Raw genomic sequence first — 20,168 nt, 5'->3', positions numbered from 1 at the left:
TGTTTTGAGAGATTTTTAACAGTTTGCGTATGCAATGTTTTGTTGTCACGTTTAATTTGGAATAGTGATTGGTCGCTATTTTGTTAAATTTATTAAAATTTGTTTCATAGTAGATACAAATAAAATCGACATAGTAATATACATATATTTCAAAGAACAAAATTTGATATATTTCATTTATTTGGTTGTCGTTTTATATTTGGTTCTTTATCAGTATCATAAAAATTGAAAATAAAAAGGCTTGAATTTTTAAGTGCTTTCTCAGAAGCGTTTTTTGTCTGTTTGTTTGTCGACTTTTCGGTGGTCTTTTATATCTTTTATAAGGACAATATTAAATTAAATCGCATAAAATTTCTTGACACCATATTTACAAAAGATCACACTATTTACAAGAGAATAATAAGTTACATGGATGAGATGATACTTTGCGACAGTATAAAAATATCATCGACGGTATAAATTTCATTGGAAATAGAATAACCTTGTTTCATGTTGATGATGAATGATGATGATGATGATGATGATGATGAACGTTTAGTGTTGAGTTTATCCAATTTTACCTCTATGCGTGTCTTTTCCAGCTATCCAGCAGTGTGAATAAACTTTCTCAAAATCTGAACCTGGCCCAACTGGGAAAGTATGTTGTAGAAGATCATATTTAAATAGCACTGCTATTAAGTAAGCAGTGTGAATCTAATATACTCGCGATTCTGGGAATAAGTAATAATAATAATAATAATACTCTTTATTGTACACCATTAAAAGAAACAACAGAGAAAAAAAAACATAAAATGAAAGACGTACAAAGGCGGTCTTATCGCTGAAAGAGCGATCTCATCCAGACAACCTTTGGGTATAGGACACGAAATAGAAACTGCAGTTAGAAAGTAAACAAACGATTGGTGTGCGAATTAGAATACTCGAACAAAGTACTAATAGACAATATATAATAATAATAAACATACATAACACTTACATATATAAAATACACATATAATACACACATAAGTAGTGTTGTTTTGAGGTGAGATCAGCAACGTGCTTGCAATGCTCCCGATATTCTCTCTAAGCGCCCATTGGCTACGGTAACTGCTTATATAAGGTTAACCGAACCATTGTTTGCTTGCCATCCCAGTACTTTTATAATAAAAGTTTAAATCTTATAATTCTCTTAAGCATTACGCCACGATGCGGCAAGAATTCAAGTCATCACACCTGTACTCGACTCCCAAGTTTGTTTAGACTTTTTGGCAGTAATAAAGGCCCACTGTTACAATAGCTGTTAGTCGAAGCTTAAACCGTCTGGCTCGTTTCCAATGTTTTAGTTCCCATTTTACGCAGTTGAACTTTTTTGTTTACGTTTTATAGTATTTTAGTGTTCTTTTTTGGAGAAGGATAATGACTGGTACTTTAGTCCCGAAAAAGAGTTGTTGTTAGTTTGAAGCATTTGCTTGTTTTCAGTTTTAGTTTTTTACAGACTTGTAAAAAAAGGTTCTCAAATCGTCAGATTTTTCGGCTGGGTATAATGCGAATTTTTTATCAACATACAATTGACTTTCATTAACTAGTTGAAGAAAAATTCTGGAAGAAATATTCTCCTAAGTGTTATTAATGTGAAAAGAATATTTCATAGAATGTTTATTAAAAATATATATTTTTAGAAATTAACATGTTCAGAAGAAACGGTAGTTATTTGTTTATCTACATCTGAACACGTAAATTAATATTTATTTCTAAGGAAACTAAGTATTCGTTGGTAATTTAATAAATTAAGTATAGGTCAATAATCTTAACCTACACTTAATTTATTACTTGTTATTTTTACCTCTTAGTACCCAAGAGGCAACCCTAGACTAAAGAGTTAGCACTTTATTGGTTTTAAAGTAAGCAGTCTTTATTTTCTATTTGAAGCTTTTCAGACTCGTTAATTACTTTACTCTTTCTCATTTCCAATTGTTTTTCATTTATTTCTTAAAATCTCTTAAGTAGTCGAGTTTTCATTTCTATTTTAGAAAACATTAAAATCTAATTAGTATTTTTCAAAAGGTCTTAATAATAGTTTCGTCTGTTTTTGTCTATAAAATATAACAGTATTCTTATTTTTTGTATGATCGTCGTTATCGTAAATAATATCTCAAATTATAACATGAAATAAGTTCGCATATGCAATAATACATACAGCACCTTTAAAGGAGCTCAAGGCGATACCCAAAAGTGCTGCGCCAAATGCTGCGCCAAAGTACCCAAATGAGAATTGCTTTGAGGGTTGAAAATAGCGTTGACACAAGTGCATTCTATCTGAGGGTGGTTACTTTGAAGGGGACAATATATATTTTTTTTTCAAATAACTAGATCGATAAAAAAGCGTACGGCTCACCTGGTGGTACGTACACCTCACGGACCTTATCCCTAATTCCTCCTAGGAGCTCTAGACCTCTTACTTACCAACAGGAACACGACACTGCTTGAAAACAGTTTTATTTAGCTGTGATCTTCTGTCTCTCGAGGTGCATCCCCATTAGGGCTACTTCATATTTTGAGCGAAAAATTTCCCGCTGAGCCCTACCTTAGTTAAATTTGAAAAATGAATCAATAAATATCATAAAAATATAACCTTACCTTATTTTTTAAACACACCTTGTACACCGAACAAAGCTAATTCTACAAACTGTTTCATTTTTGTTAAACTGGAAAATAAAATAACACATGCAAATATTTCTAAATTTTTCACGACCTACATACCTTGTTTGTTTTTTTCTGAAGCCAAATTACCGTACGGCAATTCCCTTGTTTGTTTATCTATATTGATCATTCAAAGCTAAGGCTTGGACACACCTGCGCAATGTCCATAAATCGATGCACCTGCACTACTATAATTTCATCATGATATTATCATCTCATTTTTTGAAATTGTTTTATATTTTTCCTGACGGCGCTATGTGCAGAAATACTACTTTCAACTACTGGGGTTGTGAGTTTGATGCCTGCCCTATATCTGGGTGTAATATTTGTACAGCTATCCAACAAACGTTTTTAATTTATTGTTCCTTTTTCCTGTTCCATAAACTCTGTCAAAAGTTGTAGTTTTTGGTTGAGATGTGCTAGATTCTGATAGCCTGGAACATCTCAACTAAAAACACACTATTACCTCCTTTCCTCCCTCGATGACCTCCTACTATTATGCCCTATCAGAAGTTTTTATCTAAGAGGACCTTTATCAGTAATTAACGAAACAAGCCCTAAGTATCAGAGTCCTGGTTAAAGTCTAGGTAGCATATATCCAGCATTATAAAAGATGTTCTATCCACAGGTAGTAAACAGTGGTGGAACTGCTACCATCAACTGTACTTGGGCAGGCTGGCCGTCTCCACGCCTCGAGTGGCTTCATAACGGTATACCAGTATCTGGTGTAACCGGAGGACGAGTTCGCGTGCAAAACAACGGGGAACAGCTAGTTATTGCGTCAGTGCAACGTTCAGATAAAGGAATGTATCAGTGTGTTGCCAGAAACGAGAGAGATTCAGCGCAAGCTACTGCTGAGTTGAAGTTAGGTGGTAAGTGAATATTAATGTTTTTTTTTTAGTTAACGAGAGCATTTGAAATTTTTCATTATTGTATGGTACAGTGTATGGTTCAGTAAGAGATGACATGTGAGGGACGGTTATGAGGGAAACCAAACCCAATGAAAGTCAAATAACAATTTCGTAATAAATAAGCTAAATTAAGGAGTAGGAGAGTTCAATGTGCGTTAACCCGTGCAATTATATTTATAATTGTTCACTTTTTTTTTTCTCTTGATAATGTTATTTGATTTATGTTTTGTAAAAATTTTCTATTTTCTACTTTTTATTAATATTCGGTACATTAATAATTATAAGATAAAGCAAAAATATCAATGAAAGTTACGAAAATATATAAAGCCTAATCTCCCAAATTTCAATAACAAATAACACTTTTGACTATCAGTATATCATTACCTGGATGTCTACTAAGGTTGTCTGGAATAAATCGCTTACCTAGCGATAAGACCGCCTTTGTGCATATTATTATTTTTTAAGTTTTTTATTTTTTGAGATACCTATGTACTTCAACTTTTATGCACAATAAAGTATATTTCTTTTTCTTCTTCTTCCATAAATAAATAATAATTTCACTACCTATAATGTATGAATAAATACCTAAATATGAGGAAATTTCTAAAACCAACAGATACGGCTCCAGAACTCCAGTACACGTTTATCGAACAAGTACTAAGGCCGGGTCAGGTCGTCACCCTCAAGTGCTCCGCTGTAGGCTCGCCCCCGCCGCACTTCACCTGGCTTCTTGACGGACAGCCACTCAACACCATGGCGAGGGGGCACAGGTAAATGGATAAATCTATTAGTTAAATCTACTTTAAAATATTTTTACTTCACTATATTTTATGCAGGGGTAAATTACGATGCTATGAAATCTAATAGGTTTAGTAATATTTTGATAAAAACTAGATCCAAAAAATTGGCCCGATAATCTTCAGAAATCAAACGGTCATTTTCATTGAAATGCTGTAAAATGACTGATATTAACAAATTATTTTATAGATTAGAAAGATTTAATGAGATATCAAAGTCGAGAGTAACTTTAATTATATGATATTATAGAATATATTATGGTAGGTAGTTTTTATTTTTACCTAAAATTTTTAATTTTAATACATAGAAAATATAAAATACTTAGAAAATATTTAGATAATCGGTCATTTACAGTAAAACTTGAAAAAGCATTAGCCAACCTATTCAAGTAACTGTAGGTACAGCGCAGGGATCAGTGTTGGGGACGTTACACTTTCTAGTCCATGTCAATGACATAAATAATATACATATTGCGATATTGCGATATGTGTCAATTTGCTGACGATATTTGTTTAGTGATTTCTAAAAAAGATATCAAAGTTGCGCAACAACTGATTCAAAATGATTTCAATATTTATTTTATACAACTAGGACGGCAAACAAGCGTACGTCTTACCTGATGTATGTTTACCGTAGCTTATAGACGCTTACAACACCAGAAGCATCGCAAGCGCGCAGCAGCTTTTGGTAACCTTACTCCTCACAAGAATACAACCTTGCTTGAAAGCAGGTATTATTTAGTTATGTGGGTATCTCCCCAGTTGGGCTGCTCCAGATTTTGAGCAGGCCATTTCCTGCTGCGCCCTACTTCAACTATGCTATAAACTAAAGATAGCTCACATGTTAATGTTATTTAGTAAACACGTTAATGTTTTATAAAAATATGATTAAAAGTACGTTTAAAAAAATTAAAATTGTTGTTGACAAGCTATTTTTAACTGTTTCATTCAAAAAGGAGATTAAAACGAAAATAAGTATATAAATAGCCCAGTACATTCAAAACTTTTTTATTTGCTTTTTTTCCTCAAATTCATGCGACTCTTAGAACAGGAGCATTAAAAATATTATTAAATAACAAAACTATTCTTAACAGATACAGCATCGAACAGTTCGCAACGAAAAGCAACGAAGTCGTTAGCTACCTCAACATAACCGCGGTGAGGTCTGAGGACGGCGGCCTGTACACTTGCAGAGCGGCCAACTCTCTCGCGGAAATATCTCACACCTCCAGACTTAACATTTACGGTAAACAGTTAATCATCATCGTCATCATCATTTCAGCCTATTGCAGTCCACTGCTGGACATAGGCCTCCACAAGTTCGCGCCAAAAACGGCGCTAACTTTAGTCACCACGCTGGGCAGGCGGGTTGGTGACCGCAGGGCTGGCTTAGTCGCATGTAAGACGCTACTATCCGTCTTCGGCCTTTGTCTTTCAAAGCCAGCTTGATCACATATAACATAATTTTATAAAAGTACAAAATATGGATTCCTACATAATTCCATCATTAAATATTGTCTGTTGAATTTTCTTATGGACTTAGCTGAGTTTACGATTTAAAAACGCCATGACCTAATTGTTAAACCTCAGTTGTTAACCGTTACAAAATATGGACCTCTAATTTAACTGTCAAATATGATCTTCGCAAAAAAAAAACATTTTGGACAATACTTTCATCATCATCATCCTCACATCGGCTTATCGCAGTCAACTGCTGGACATAGGACTCTAAAAGTTCACTCCGAAAATCCCGGCTTTGCGCAATCCTTATCTAGCCTCCACCGGCAATCATATTCAGATCGAATAGTATAATTAAAATAAATAAAACCCAACGTAACGAAGTTAATAACATATTCAAAAGTTAATCAAACGATACACATTCGACCCTCGAATGATTAAATTAACTTGTTTATTTAATAAAAGAAATAAAAACTGTAAGGCTGTGGTTATATCGAATTTCAGGTCCGCCGTACGTACGATCGATCGGGCCTATACGAGCCGTGGCTGGGAGAGAATTGATCTTATATTGCCCGTACTCTGGATACCCAATCAGGTAGGATTTCTTGGTTAAGTAATTGAATTTAGCCTTACACTTTTTATATAAAATAATTTGTATCAGAAATGAGCCTGAACATTTATGGTTTCATAAATTTGTAACTGGATATCAAAATAATACTTTTAGAGTTTCCTAAATCGTAACGTAAGATATCAAAAATAGTAAATCAAAGCTACTTACTATTGGGACCTGTTTCACCGGTTACTAATAAACCTATCTGACGCATAAAGATATCATCTAACAGATAAAATTTAATAATATATTTTCACTTACAAACTCCACTTTGTAAATCAGTTATTTCAAATTGCCACATGTCAATCTATTGCTAGAGTCCTAGTTTGTTATTTGAGGCAAACCGTACCCGTCTATTTTACTTTCTTCCCAGAAAGCCTATCAATAACTTATGTACTACATAGACAATCTGTTAATAAACAGTGTAGGTCTGTACCTTTACTCTGATTATTTAGAATTTTCTATGATTTTAAAATTCAAAAGTTGTTTATGAATTAAGGAAGTTATAATTTTTTAACCGACTTCCAAAAAAGGAGGAGGTTCTCAATTCGACTGTATTTTTTTTTTTTTTTTTTTTTTTTTTTTTTTTATGTATGTTACATCAGAACTTTTGCCCGTGTGGACCGATTTCGACAAATTTTGTTTTAATCGAAAGGTTTTGTGTGCCAATTGGTCCCATTTAAATTTATTTGAGATCTAACAACTACTTTTCGAGTTATATCTAATAATGCGTTTTTACTTGACGCTTTTTTCGTCGACCTACGTTGTATTATACCGCATAACTTTCTACTGGATATACCCATTTTGATAATTCTTTTTTTGTTGGAAAGAGGATATCCCTAGTTTGGTACCATGATAACGAAACTAGGATCTGATGATGGGATCCCAGAGAAATCGAGGGAAACTCTCGAAAATCCGCAATAACTTTCTACTGGATGTACCGATTTTGATAATTCTTTTTTTGTTGGAAAGGGGATATCTGTAGTTTGATACCATGATAAAGAAACCAGGATCTGATGATGGGATCCCAGAGAAATCGAGGGAAACTCTTGAAAATCCGCTATAACTTTTTACTGGGTGTACCGATTTTAATAATTTTTAATTTAATCGAAAGCTGATGTTTGTCATGTGGTCACATATAAATTTTATTGAGATCTGATAACTACTTTTTGAGTAATCTTTGATAACGCGTAGTTACTTGACTATTTTGTCGTCGATCTACGTTGTATTACTCGTCGATGTAATTGAAGTCGGTTATTTTTTCGTTTGCGAGCAAACACAATTATTTGATTATGTTATGTTAAATGAATCTTTAACGTGATTCATTTTTAAGGGATCGTCGATCGCCAAAGTTTTTAACGATCCTCCCATTTTCGGTGGAAATCTTCGTCACAGCTTCATTTAATGATAAAAGATATTAACTAAGAACGATTTCATGTGACATCAGTCAGGACCCTTTGAATAATTACAGCCATTATTATTCTTATCGACGTGGTTAGGGTCAAACTTTAATAAATTCCATTAAATTTCGCTATATATTAGAAATTCATGATGTCAATGAAAAGTATATTACTTGGAACGGGAGGAGTTTACCGCCTTTATCGTTGAGTTGTTACAAATTATAATTAATTTTATATATAAAATTCTCGTGTCACAATGTTTGTTACCATACTCCTCCGAAATGGCTAGACCGATTTTATGAAGTTTTGTATGCATATCGGGTAGGTCTGAGAATCGGCCAACATTTATTGTTCATACCCCTAAGTTATAAGGAGAGGGGATTAAGGGGGTTAATAATATATATGGCAAAACAAAGTTTGCGGGGTTGCTTGTTTTCTGTAGTAAAGAAGCTCATGTTTATGGGAGTAACAAAGGAATCTTAGAATAAAAAATTAAAACTTTTCAAATAAGACACTATACTTTATTCTGACACATTTTTCTGGCAATTTTTTGGCTATATTATTATTCTTCTCCTTTCTATTATAACCGCACATTTGTAGAAAATACTTCAGTGAAAATAAAATTCCGTATTGAGGGACCAATAACACAAAAAAATACATATTCATCTTATTTTTTTTCATTTGTCAGTTCTGTACGATGGGAACGTGATGGCAACCAGTTGGAATGGGAGGGTAGCTCAAATTCAATTGGTACAAGCACTGCGGGTGTAGGGGTGACAGGTGCACTACGAATAGCAAGAGTAGAAGCGAGCAGCGCCGGGGCATACACTTGTAGTGCAGTTGGGCCACATGGGGAGATCGCGCGCAGAGAACTACAGCTGATAGTCAGCAGTTAGTATTTTTGTTATTGTTAGTGACTTTAAACTTTTTACGGGGTGTTGAAGTTTTGGTGATTCTATATTTTATTCTAGAGCTCGTGCTTGTTGTGCGACCACACATTAAAATTGAAGGGGAATATTTTGAAATGTTTGAGAGTTTTTGAGTTATCCGTGATAATTTGTATTGTACATGTCGATATAAGTTAGTTTTTTTTTGGAGTTCACTCCTTAAAAATCGATTTTCAAATAAGACCCCGGTGTGAAAAAATATAAGGACTAAAATCTACTGCACGAATGACCTCTTTACGCTTCTCGTAACGCCATCTATCAGAACTCAATAGGGTTCCGATCGACGATGACTTTTCCTACTAAGACATCTTTCGCCGATAGATGGCGTTATTTGATTCGTTTATTTACCATTCGATATGGTATTAATCTTTTTCTCAGACTAGTAAGCCTTTTTTGTGCCTGTTTAAACAGTCGATCTGAAGGAGTAAACCTCATTCATGCGTCGGACCTGACACACACACTGTTTTGTATTATAAATATGATTGTTGAAGAAATATCAAATTACGAAAAAAAGAAACTAACCTATAACAGCTTATTTTGTTTACAATCTGAATAATTTATTTTATAATGTTGACAGATCCCCCAGAAATCGAACCATTTACATTTTCCACTAACCTACAAGAAGGAAAACGTGCTCAAGTCAGCTGTAGTGTTGCATCCGGTGATATGCCAGTACGCTTCGCCTGGCTAAAGGACAACGCACCTATACCAGCTGATTTACAGGTAAGAATCACATCAAACTCCATAAATAATTCTAAAGATTAAATTCGTCACTATTATCATCAGACATACAAAACATTCACTAATAATTTAAAAAAAATAGTCGTATTTACATTAAAATTCACGATAACAAGCGCTGTGAAGCGCTAAGTGAAAGCGGTTAAGTTTAGACGGCTCCACTGATCGGTAGGTCGAAGAACGCGGAGCGGAATTTTTCAGCAACCTCGTATTCAAAGAGGTATCAGCTCGGCACAGCGGTCTATACACGTGTGTCGCGTCCAACAACGCGGCCAAAGTTAACTTTACCGCCGAGCTGAGCGTCAAAGGTAACCGGAGCACCAGCACAACTAGAACCACCACAGCACGCTTGCACAAGAATCACGAGACCATCGTTACTTGGTTTTCTAATTCCAGCACTCTAGCACCCCATTGCACACGCTTCTACGCACTTTCTTTGTACGAATCTAATTGAAAAACTTGTGTATTTACTTTGTACTCAAATGCCTCCAAGGTACGGAGCCTTTGATTGAGATTCAATTTAATCAAAAGTTTTGCAAAAATTATAAAGTTTACGAAGCTAAGTGTAAAGAGACTTGAACTTGAATAGAGATCAAATTCAGAGATCGTTTTGGTAAATGTTCTAAATTTAAGTAAATTTTATAATATTTCGCTTCTAATTTCAAATGTTATCGTTTTTTTTTTTTTGTTTCGCTCGACGTTGGATTACAGTTGGCTAAATGGAAAGGGTAATTTATAAAACATAAATTATTTATTGAAGAATAATTTCAATTTCCTAAAATTAAAATAAAACTTAATTTTCAAAATGAAATAGATAAAGACTGAAAATCAAATCAACGTTTTTTAACAATTTTCGAAAATGGAAATAATACTAAAAGCCGTAAATTACACGACTATTGTTTGTTTTTTTAATAGATATATTCATGTAGATTAATTATATACAAATGTTTTAAACAATGTAAATTAAAATAAGTGTTGTAAATATATGTAATTATTTTAAATCTGTATATCGTAGATAACATTGTGCTGCTGTGATTGGTAAGTATAACTGAGTGACTACAAATTCTGCATTTAGGAATCTATTTTAGAAATAAATGACTATTTGTATTACTTAATAACTTGTAAATATATTATTTACCTTTATAATGTCAATAAGAAAAGCCAATATGATTATTCATAGCCTAATTTAATAAACAATATGCTTTATCCTGTAATATCCCACTGCTGGGCTTAGGGCTCTTTCCCCATGTAGGAGAAGGATCAGAGCTTAACCCATCACGCTGCTCCAATGCGGGTTGGTGAATATATTACCTACGGCTTAGCGTGCTCCGTGACTCACAAGGACTGCACAAACACCCAGACCATGGCAAACATTTGCATGGCGAATATAAATGTTTGTCATGTGCCCCCGAACCTGCAACCGCTAGCGCAACAGCCACAAACCAATGCTGGGACCGTTGCGCCAACGCGTCGTCAATCATTTAATGAGTAATAGTGCAATTATCTTATATTTAACGAATGACAAAAATTATCGGACTAGAATCTTTGCATTTATTCTGTCCTGTATATTTAGTGTGAATAACGCGAACTAGTATGATATAAACGTACAATTTAAATAATAAACTAATAAAGTATGTGTTGTATTTCACGCTGCAGTCTCTCCAAAATGGTTGAGGGAACCAAGCGATGCAGCGGTGTTGGCAGGCGAACCCCTTGCACTGCACTGTCATACAACCGGATCACCCGAACCTCTGACCACGTGGCTCAAGCAGAGAGGTACACTCGAATGTATATGCACACACAGAGCTGCTAAACATTTCACTACTAGGAATACAGAAACACACAATGGCCCTCAGTAGGATTAAATCCTGTGTCGGGGTCCAGAAACACACACAATACACAAGACAAACGTCCAGATCACAACAAATATCTATATGGCCAATACAAATGTCTGTCGTGAGATCGAATCCGCGACTGCCAGCACAATAGCCAGCGTTGCAACACAAAAAGACTTTACAAGTTGGCAATCGTTGTCTCATTACTTAATCAGATAGAGAAGCAGGCTTCCTCAAATTTTATAGATATGGGAGTTATACCCAAAATAAAAAATGCCAAAACCTATATATTTCATGTTTTTGGAACTTTTTTAGAATTAGATAATGAAAGTCGTCAAAAATAACGTTTCTCTATATTTTATTGTATAAAAAACTCCTTAGATAACTTGAACTTTGTCGAATTTCATGATTTTAAAACATGTCTTCCGGACACCAAAAGGTGGTTTGATGAATAGGATCTAACGACATCAAATACTAGTAAGAAATACAATAATGATATGAGACTAAAATTAAAGTCTTAATTTTCCTTCCGAGGCGACACAATTAATGCCCTATTCGTGTCTGCGACTTAGACGAAAAGAAATTTCTTGAGAGCTAACGCGTTTCTTTATGAATTTTTATGGTCGGATTAAAGGGGCCTAAGGGTTCTTTCGAGTTTGTATGAAAGGCCTTCATTTTTAATGACACAACCTTGAAATGTGACAGAAAGGTAGTTAATAAACGTCTAATAAGATCTAATTTTGTGACAGAGGCGTAATTAGTAAGGTTTACGTTTCCTATTTTTTTTTTTTGCTAGAAGTTTGAAATTAGACACTGAAGTAATTTATAGTTAATAGATGAAGCGTGTTTGAGAGCAAGTTTTGCGAGCAGTCTGGCAGTTCTAACGCACGAAAGATGAACCATAAATGTGGTACAGAGAGGTCATTGGTGTAATATTATATGTGTAAATATTATCGAACGAGCGAAGCTACTACTGCTAGTTATAGATAAATATAAAACTCTTGAACAGACATTATAAACACCCTCGAAAGTTTCCTATGTGCTAAATCATATCACTTAAGAACAACAAAACAAAAATTTGCGCTTCCTTAAAACTTACTGAATGTTCAACCATGCGTTATGGTCAATGCTGACATGCCATATGGCGTATCGTTGTATTTATGTCACATTTCTCGAATAAGTATTATATTAGTATAATATATTATATTATAAAATATATATTTAAAAGATTTAAATAATTTACATCTCTTCTTTTATTATGTATATTTTTATCCTCCAGCGGGATCTGCATCAGATTTTGAGCCGCTCGTAAATTTGGGTGGGAGGTTCCAGTTCCTGTCAAACGGCACATTGTGGATCGAGGCAGCACTCCCCTACGATGAAGGATACTACATGTGCAAAGCGGAAAACGGAATTGGAACTCCGCTCTCTAAGACTATTTTTGTAGCTATTAATGGTAAGTGTTCAATTCACATGTACGTAATGAAATAAAGCCTATATTACGCGTTGGTCAATAGGAAATAATTTTTTATAGCGCGTTTAATATATTTTTAGATTGTGTCTTACGGTCTGTTACTGTGAGATTGTATTTATTTGGCAATAAAGGGTTATTCGTGGCATATTTATGATCTTGGAGCTCGAATCTCCCTGCGGGATGTTTTTCATAAGGTAGACATATTAACATTAGTGTCACAATATATTATATATTTATAACAATATTATTCATATACACAAGAATATTGATTGTATTGACATAAATAGTTATTCCAAGTTTCTGATTGCGCAAAGTAAGCGTCTCCTTTCAAGGTTACGGTATTCGCATGTACACTAAGATCTAGCAAACAATTTTGCAATTATCTGAAGACAAACGTTAAGTTTGTCTAAAAATAAATTAATAAACCAAAGCTTATTATTCAGTGCAGAATTACATAAATAATAAATATGTGTGGATTTAGTGACGTGTGTCATACAAGATATTATTTGCAAATTTTGTATTAAAATACAGATTTTTTTAAAGAGTAAATTGCGGGCTTTGTTGCCGGTTCTTCTCTGCAGAATCTACATTCCGAATCGGTGGTAGCTTCACTTTTAACAATAACTTTAATTTGTATGATGACGAATCGAATGTTATGTTGATTTTGATTTATATTTTTATTGCTTTTATGTTTTTAGTTACGCGAAATGTAATTTAGTATTTATTGTAAGATCGTAAAAATTTATTACTATTAAACATCGGGGATTAAACTAAGTTAAGATGTTGACAAAGCAAAGCACAGCATACCATTCTAAGTAAGAGTGATCTCCTTTAGCTATTATTCTTTGCTACCCTCTGCCCTTCTCTTGTAGAAGGTCACAGCTAAGTAATACTGCTTTCAAGCAGTGTTGTGTTCTTGTTGGTGAGTAAGGTGACCAGAGCTCCTGCGGGGAATTAGGGATAGGATCGGCAACGCGCTTGTAATACTTCTGGTGTTGTAGGGGTCTATAAGCTACGGTAATCGCTTGCCATCAGGTGAAAGTACGCTTGTTTGCCGACTTAGTTGTATAACAATAATTGTGTTTGCAGGCAAACGAAGAAAAACCGACTTCAATTATATCGACAAGTAATACAACGTAGGTAGACGAAAAAATAGTCAAGTAAATACGCATTATCAAATATTACTTCAAAATTTGTAATCAGATCTCGATGAAATTTAATTGTGACCACATGATAAGCATCGGCTTTCGATTAAATTAAAAATCATCAAAATCGCTACACCCAGTAAAAAGTTATGCGGATTTTCGAGAGTTTCCCTCGATTTCTCTGGGATCCCATCATCAGATACTGGTGTCCTTATCATGGTACTAAACTAGGGATATCTCCTTTCCAACATAAAAAGAATTATCAAAATCGGTTCATAAACGACGGAGTTATCCCTGAACATACATAAAAAAAAACATATAAACGGTCGGATTGAGTAACCTCCTCCTTTTTTTGAAGTCGGTTAAAAAAAACAATATATTTAATATTAATTTTTAATTCTTTGCAAAAATAATTAGCTGGTACTGCCTGTATAAAACGAAACGAAAATATGTTAAAAAATATCAAAATTATTATAATATTAATGTTACTTGGTTACAACAGTTTGAATCGACGATGATTTGGAATATTTTGAACAGAACCAGCACGTTTCGAGGTAACATCTCACAACGTGTCAGCGAGGCGCGACTCGGGCGCCACACTCGCTTGCGAGGCCCGCGGGGACGCGCCCTTACGCCTTACCTGGTCACGTGACGGCTCACCTATCGACCTCTCTACGTATAGGTAACACTTGGCTTTTATATTTATTTAAAACTTTATTGTAATACAGATAAAAAAGATAGTTTGCCTTGGTGTTCTAATTGGACCTAATCGATGTTTCGTGACTATTAATCAGTTTGTCATCAATTACTTAATCAAAGATATTTAGGTACTTGTTAGATAAGTAGATAGAATTATATCTATTTAAGTGTATGTATTGAGGTATAGTTATATAATTATATGTGTTTACATATATTATTTTAAAGTACACCTCTATGCCGCTTTATTCTTATTCATATCCTTTTTCTAAAGGTGTCTGGAAGAGATCGCTCTTTAGCGATAAGACCGCCTTTTGTACATTCCTTTTTTTGTTATTATTATTTTTTCTTGCTTGTTTCTTTTTCTTTTTTGTTCCTTGTATTGTATTCTAATGGTCTTGAATCTTAAGATTACGAATTTTCGTTTTTTGCAGATTAAGTATATCGGAGGCAAAGACTGATAGTGGTTTGAGGTCCCAACTCTACATCAGCCGCACAGACCGCCAGGACTCCGGCGTGTACAAGTGTCAAGCTGTCAACGCCTATGGTCACAGCGATCACTACATTTATTTATCCGTCCAAGGTATGAGACAAACTAAACATTTTGTTTTCTTGTATGTATAATCAGCAATTAAAACTAGTAAATTATGTGTTAGCTGATGACAAATGACTGCAGTACATGGATACCGTCGGAGTAATGCGTTATTGAAATAGAGGGAAAATGGGAGATATCTATAAGGGAATTAGGTGGTTGAGTTTATATTATTAAATTATAATTTATAAAGGCATATCTCAACAGTGATTGTGTTAATAAAAGGATATAACCGAACATATCTATTTCTTTAATAATACATAAGAATAAATGCTGAATATTACATTAATGTGTAAAAAAACGAGTGTGCTTTAGACCATACGACTGAAGTAAAACTTATGAAACGTAACTCTCTCTATCTTCACTAACTTATATTGGCCTCTCAACTTCCGTTCGCCTCGCTAAATCACACTTTTCGTAGCGCACTCGTCACACGCCGCCACGTGGGCGCAACGTTCGATCCCCGCACATGACAAACATTTGTATTGGCCATACAGGTGTTTGCCGTGGTCTGGGTGTTTGTGCAGTCCTTGTGGGTCTCCCCACCGTGCCTCGGAGAGCACGTTAAGCCGTCGGTCCCGGTTGTTATCATGTATATCATGTACACCTGATAGCGATCGTTACTCATAGTAGGGAATATATCCGCCAACCCGTGGTGGATTAATCTTTGATCCTTTTCCTACATGGGGAAAGAGGCATATGCCCAGTAGTGGGCGTACTCGTCACACATTCACCAGCCTACTCGCCAAGTCAAGCGTGCATAAAGAAGTTTTACTTTATAAATACATTTTTTTTGTCATGTCGTTTTCATGCTAGAGGTTGTCTGGAAGAGATCGCTCTTTAAGCGATAAGACCGCCTTTTGTACATGTCTATATTTTCTTTTTCGATGTAAATTTTTTTCTCTAATAGTGTACAATAAAGAGTATTTGTATTTGTACCTTTCGCAGAAAAACCCGAAACGCCTCAATCGCTGTCCGTGACGGAGATACAGTCGCGCGCCGTGCGGCTGTCGTGGAGCCAGCGCTTCGACGGCAACTCGCCGCTGCTGGGCTACGCGCTGCAGCACGAGGCGCTGCCGGCGCACGGCCCGCTGCGCGCCGCGCGCTGGCCCGCCGCCGCGCTCAACGTGTCGCTGCACGCCGCGCTCTCACACTCGCCCGTCACGTGAGTGTCTTAATTCAACCTCACCTTCCAATAGACAGTTTTTTTTTTATTTACACAATACACACACGGTCGTCTGTTCCTAAAGTAAGCAACTTAATGCTTGTGTTATAAGTAACAGCCGACTGGTATATAGCTACATATATTTTTTTTTCGATAAACATACTTATAAATAATACATATATAAATATTTATATTACACCCAGACTCGGGGTGGGAATCGAACCCACAACCCTCGGAGCAGAAAGCAGGGTCACTACAAACTGCGCCAACGAGCTAGTCCGAAAGTTTACCATTTTTACTGTTTAGAATATCATAATAGCTGAATAACTCTGATTAAGCTGTGATCCTTCTCCTACATGGAAAAAGGCGCCTATACCCAGCAGCAGATTTTTTTTTATATCACTAGGTCGGCAAATAAGCGTACAGCTCACCTGATGGTAAGCGATTACCGTAGCTTATAGACGCCTACAACACCAGAAGCATCGCAAGCGCGTTGCCAACTAAATCCCCCCCGGGAGCTCTGGTCACCTTACTCACCAACAGGAACACAATACTGCTTGAAAACAGTATTATTTAGCTGTGATCTTCTGTAAGGTCGAGGCACTACCCCAATCGAGCTGCTCCAGATTTTGAGCAGGAAATTCCTGCTATGCCCTACCTCAGTTGAGGGATATTACAGTCTGAGCGTGAAGCGCGAATGTCAAACTATTGAGACAGACACAATATGGAATATTCTACTAAAAATCTAGTACTAAACTTTACTAAAGATCACAGCTAAAATGTAATGCTCTCAAATAAAGTTGTGTTTCTATAGGAAGAGTAAGGGACACAGCTCCTACGGAGGATTAGAGGTAGTAATACGCTTACGACTATAGGCTACGTAACGTTTGCCAAGTCCAAAGAAAAGCTAAGCTGTTTCAAACGTCAAATTAACTGTAAAAATAATCTTCGCTAATGTTTCGACCCACAGACTAACAAAAAAAGGCGATATTCACTACGAGGCGCTACTCAGTAATCTGCAGCCTCACACCGCCTACATGATACGCATCGCTGCCATTAACCAGATTGATCGCAGCGATTTCACTGAACCCGTTGTTGTGAAGACACAAGAAGAAGGTGAGATTAGGAAAATTTAGGTATTTCAATTTCAGGTTTCAATGAGGTTATTTGGAAATATTATATTACCAATGAAAGTTGTGGCAGTAATTTCTAAATATATATTCCAATAGAGTAGCCATTAGAATTTTTGCTAAAAATCGGAACTCTCGCTTAATATAGTATTTTTAAGTTTATTGGCTGAGTGGCTACGGCAGTAAAGAATATAGCCACCCCCTCTCTTCCCGTGACTGTCGTAAGAGGCGACTAAGGGATAACACAGTTCCAGCCCTGCGGTCACCAACCCACCTGCCCAGCGTGGTGACTATGGGCAACACACATGAGTTCACACTATTTTTGGCGCGAACTTGTGGAGGCCTATGTCCAGCAGTGGACTGCGATAGGCTGTAGCGAAGTTCATTGCCAATCATATTTGAACCCGAATTCATCTATTATCATAAACATCTATGTACAGAGAATAGTTCTCCAAAAGTAATGTATGTACTACTACTAATTCAGGAAATAGATTGTACAGAGAATAATCGACAAGAAACTCCGCTGTTTTAAAAACATACAAAATTGGTTACATCTTGCATGAAATATAGCGTCACCAAGTCCACATCTTAAATCGTTCTTGTAATCCTGCACCGAATAACAAGCTTTAGCTATTAATTTCTTTTAAATATAAACTTTAAAAAATACGATATATAGGCAAACATGAACAAGAGGAGTAGGAAGTAGGAGTAGGAAGAGCCCATGCAGGATGAACTGTCGCGACGGGTAAGGGTTACAGGCAAGAAACTATGTACAAGCAAATATTCTGTCCTATTATTATATCAATAAATTCGTCTTCTTCTTTTAAATTCTAGCTTCCTCTAGGATTTGCAAACATCCGAATCCGTTCATAGGTTTGATAATTTCCATAATATAGTGGTGACATCAGAGCAGTAAGATTAGGCTAGGTATAAGTATAGTATTATAAGGAAATAATAAAAAAAAAAAAAAAAAAAAAATTGAAATTGTACCATACATTAGAATAAGAACCGGTCGGTGGACTCACGTCTCTTTTGGAGACATTAAAAACATATTCTAACTTGAGCGATGTTGGCGAGTAACGGCTACCTTGAAATAAAAAATAAATAAAAATAAAAATCGCATGTTTTTAGAATAAAAAAGGACATGGGTTCATAAGCCCGTGGGTGTATATCACTTGTAAAAAAAAATCGTCAGAGCAAAAAGCGAGGAGAAGTGTCACGACCCGTATGTAGATAACCGATGGCAATGTCCGCCAGCGCCGTCCGAGGCGCCGTCCGCGGTGTCGGCGGCGGCGGGCGCGGCGGGCGAGCTGCAGGTGTCGTGGCGCGCGCCGCCGCGGGCCGCGTGGCACGGCGAGCTGCTGGGCTACGCCGTGAGCTGCACCGAGCTGGCGCAGGACCCCGCGTCGCCCAACGCCACCAGGTACCAAACGGTTTTAAATGACTCCCTAAAAAGGAGGAGACTCTCAACTCGATTCTATTTTTTTTAATCTATGGTAACCTCAGAACTTTTGACTGGAAAAACATGGTGTGTGTGATGTGGTCTTGTTTAAATTTAATTGCAACCTAACCAGTAATTTTTGAGTTATATCTAACAATGGGTATTTACTTGACTGTTTTTTCGTCACCCTACGTTGTATTATAATACATATATAAAACCTATAACTTTTTACTGTGTGCACCGATTCTGATATTTATTGTATAAATAAAAAGGTAATACTTGTTAAGTGGTTCAATTTAATATGATTGAGATAAAATAAGTACTTTTTGAGTAATGTTTGATAACGCGTATTTACTTGACAATTTTTTCGTCTACTTACTCACCAACAGGAACACAACACTGCTTGAAAGCATTATTAAGCTGTGATCTTCTATAAGGTCGAGATACTACCCCAGTTAACTTTTAAAACAATTTATTGAAACTTTAAATTAGGCGAAATATTAAAGACATAATAACTAATTATATTTGTTGTACTCTTTAAGTAAATTTTGAAATAATTGGTTCCAGAACCTTAACAGTCAATGGATGGTCGGCAACAGAATTGACTCTCTCAGCACTGAAAAAGTTCACACGCTATGAAATACGCGTCAGAGCTTTCAATGGTATCGCCGCCGGACCTGCTTCACCTCCCGTCACTGCCACCACTTCAGAAGGAGGTACTGTAATAGTTAGTGTAAATTAATTACAGCTTCTATATAAATAACACCACTTATCAATATTTACAAATTATATTTTTAAAAATATACTTTTGTGTAGCTACAGCAGTAAAGAATATAGGCACCCCATCTCTTCCCGTGGCTGTCGTAAGAGGCGACTAAGGGATAACACAGTTCCACTACCACCATGGAACTTAAAAAGCCGACCAATGGCGGGATAACCATCCAACTGCTGGCTTTTTAAGTTTTAATTTGTAAAATGACGATTCGGAAGTGCTCTTGGGGCTTATTTGAATAAAGCTGTTTTTGATTTTGATTTTAATTTTGAAATGCACAGACCGAAGACGGGCAGCAGGGTCTTCGGTGCGACAAAGCCAGTCCTGCGGTCACCGACCCGCCTGCCCAGCGTGGTGACTATGGGCAACACACAC

General features: G+C 35.9%; 1 protein-coding gene across 1 annotated transcript in view; it reads left to right on the top strand.

The window, feature by feature from the left end:
* The window catches only part of LOC123654730 (Down syndrome cell adhesion molecule-like protein Dscam2), a 228,133-nt gene that overhangs the window by 186,075 nt on the left and 21,890 nt on the right, over positions 1–20,168 (top strand). The window contains exons 8-22 of the mRNA XM_045590618.1: positions 3,311–3,554; positions 4,210–4,363; positions 5,485–5,636; positions 6,353–6,443; positions 8,547–8,749; positions 9,383–9,528; positions 9,716–9,851; positions 11,200–11,319; positions 12,658–12,834; positions 14,535–14,679; positions 15,128–15,276; positions 16,234–16,450; positions 17,421–17,566; positions 18,838–19,003; positions 19,589–19,737. Of these exons, the coding sequence (XP_045446574.1) occupies positions 3,311–3,554; positions 4,210–4,363; positions 5,485–5,636; positions 6,353–6,443; positions 8,547–8,749; positions 9,383–9,528; positions 9,716–9,851; positions 11,200–11,319; positions 12,658–12,834; positions 14,535–14,679; positions 15,128–15,276; positions 16,234–16,450; positions 17,421–17,566; positions 18,838–19,003; positions 19,589–19,737 (2,395 nt within the window). The remainder of the gene's footprint in view (positions 1–3,310; positions 3,555–4,209; positions 4,364–5,484; positions 5,637–6,352; positions 6,444–8,546; positions 8,750–9,382; positions 9,529–9,715; positions 9,852–11,199; positions 11,320–12,657; positions 12,835–14,534; positions 14,680–15,127; positions 15,277–16,233; positions 16,451–17,420; positions 17,567–18,837; positions 19,004–19,588; positions 19,738–20,168) is intronic.

The sequence above is a fragment of the Melitaea cinxia genome, chromosome 1 (assembly GCF_905220565.1).
Source record: "Melitaea cinxia chromosome 1, ilMelCinx1.1, whole genome shotgun sequence".
In the NCBI taxonomy this organism is placed as follows: domain Eukaryota; kingdom Metazoa; phylum Arthropoda; class Insecta; order Lepidoptera; family Nymphalidae; genus Melitaea; species Melitaea cinxia.
The sequence above is the reverse complement of the archived record's forward strand: the minus strand, read 5'-3'. Positions and strand labels throughout refer to the sequence as shown.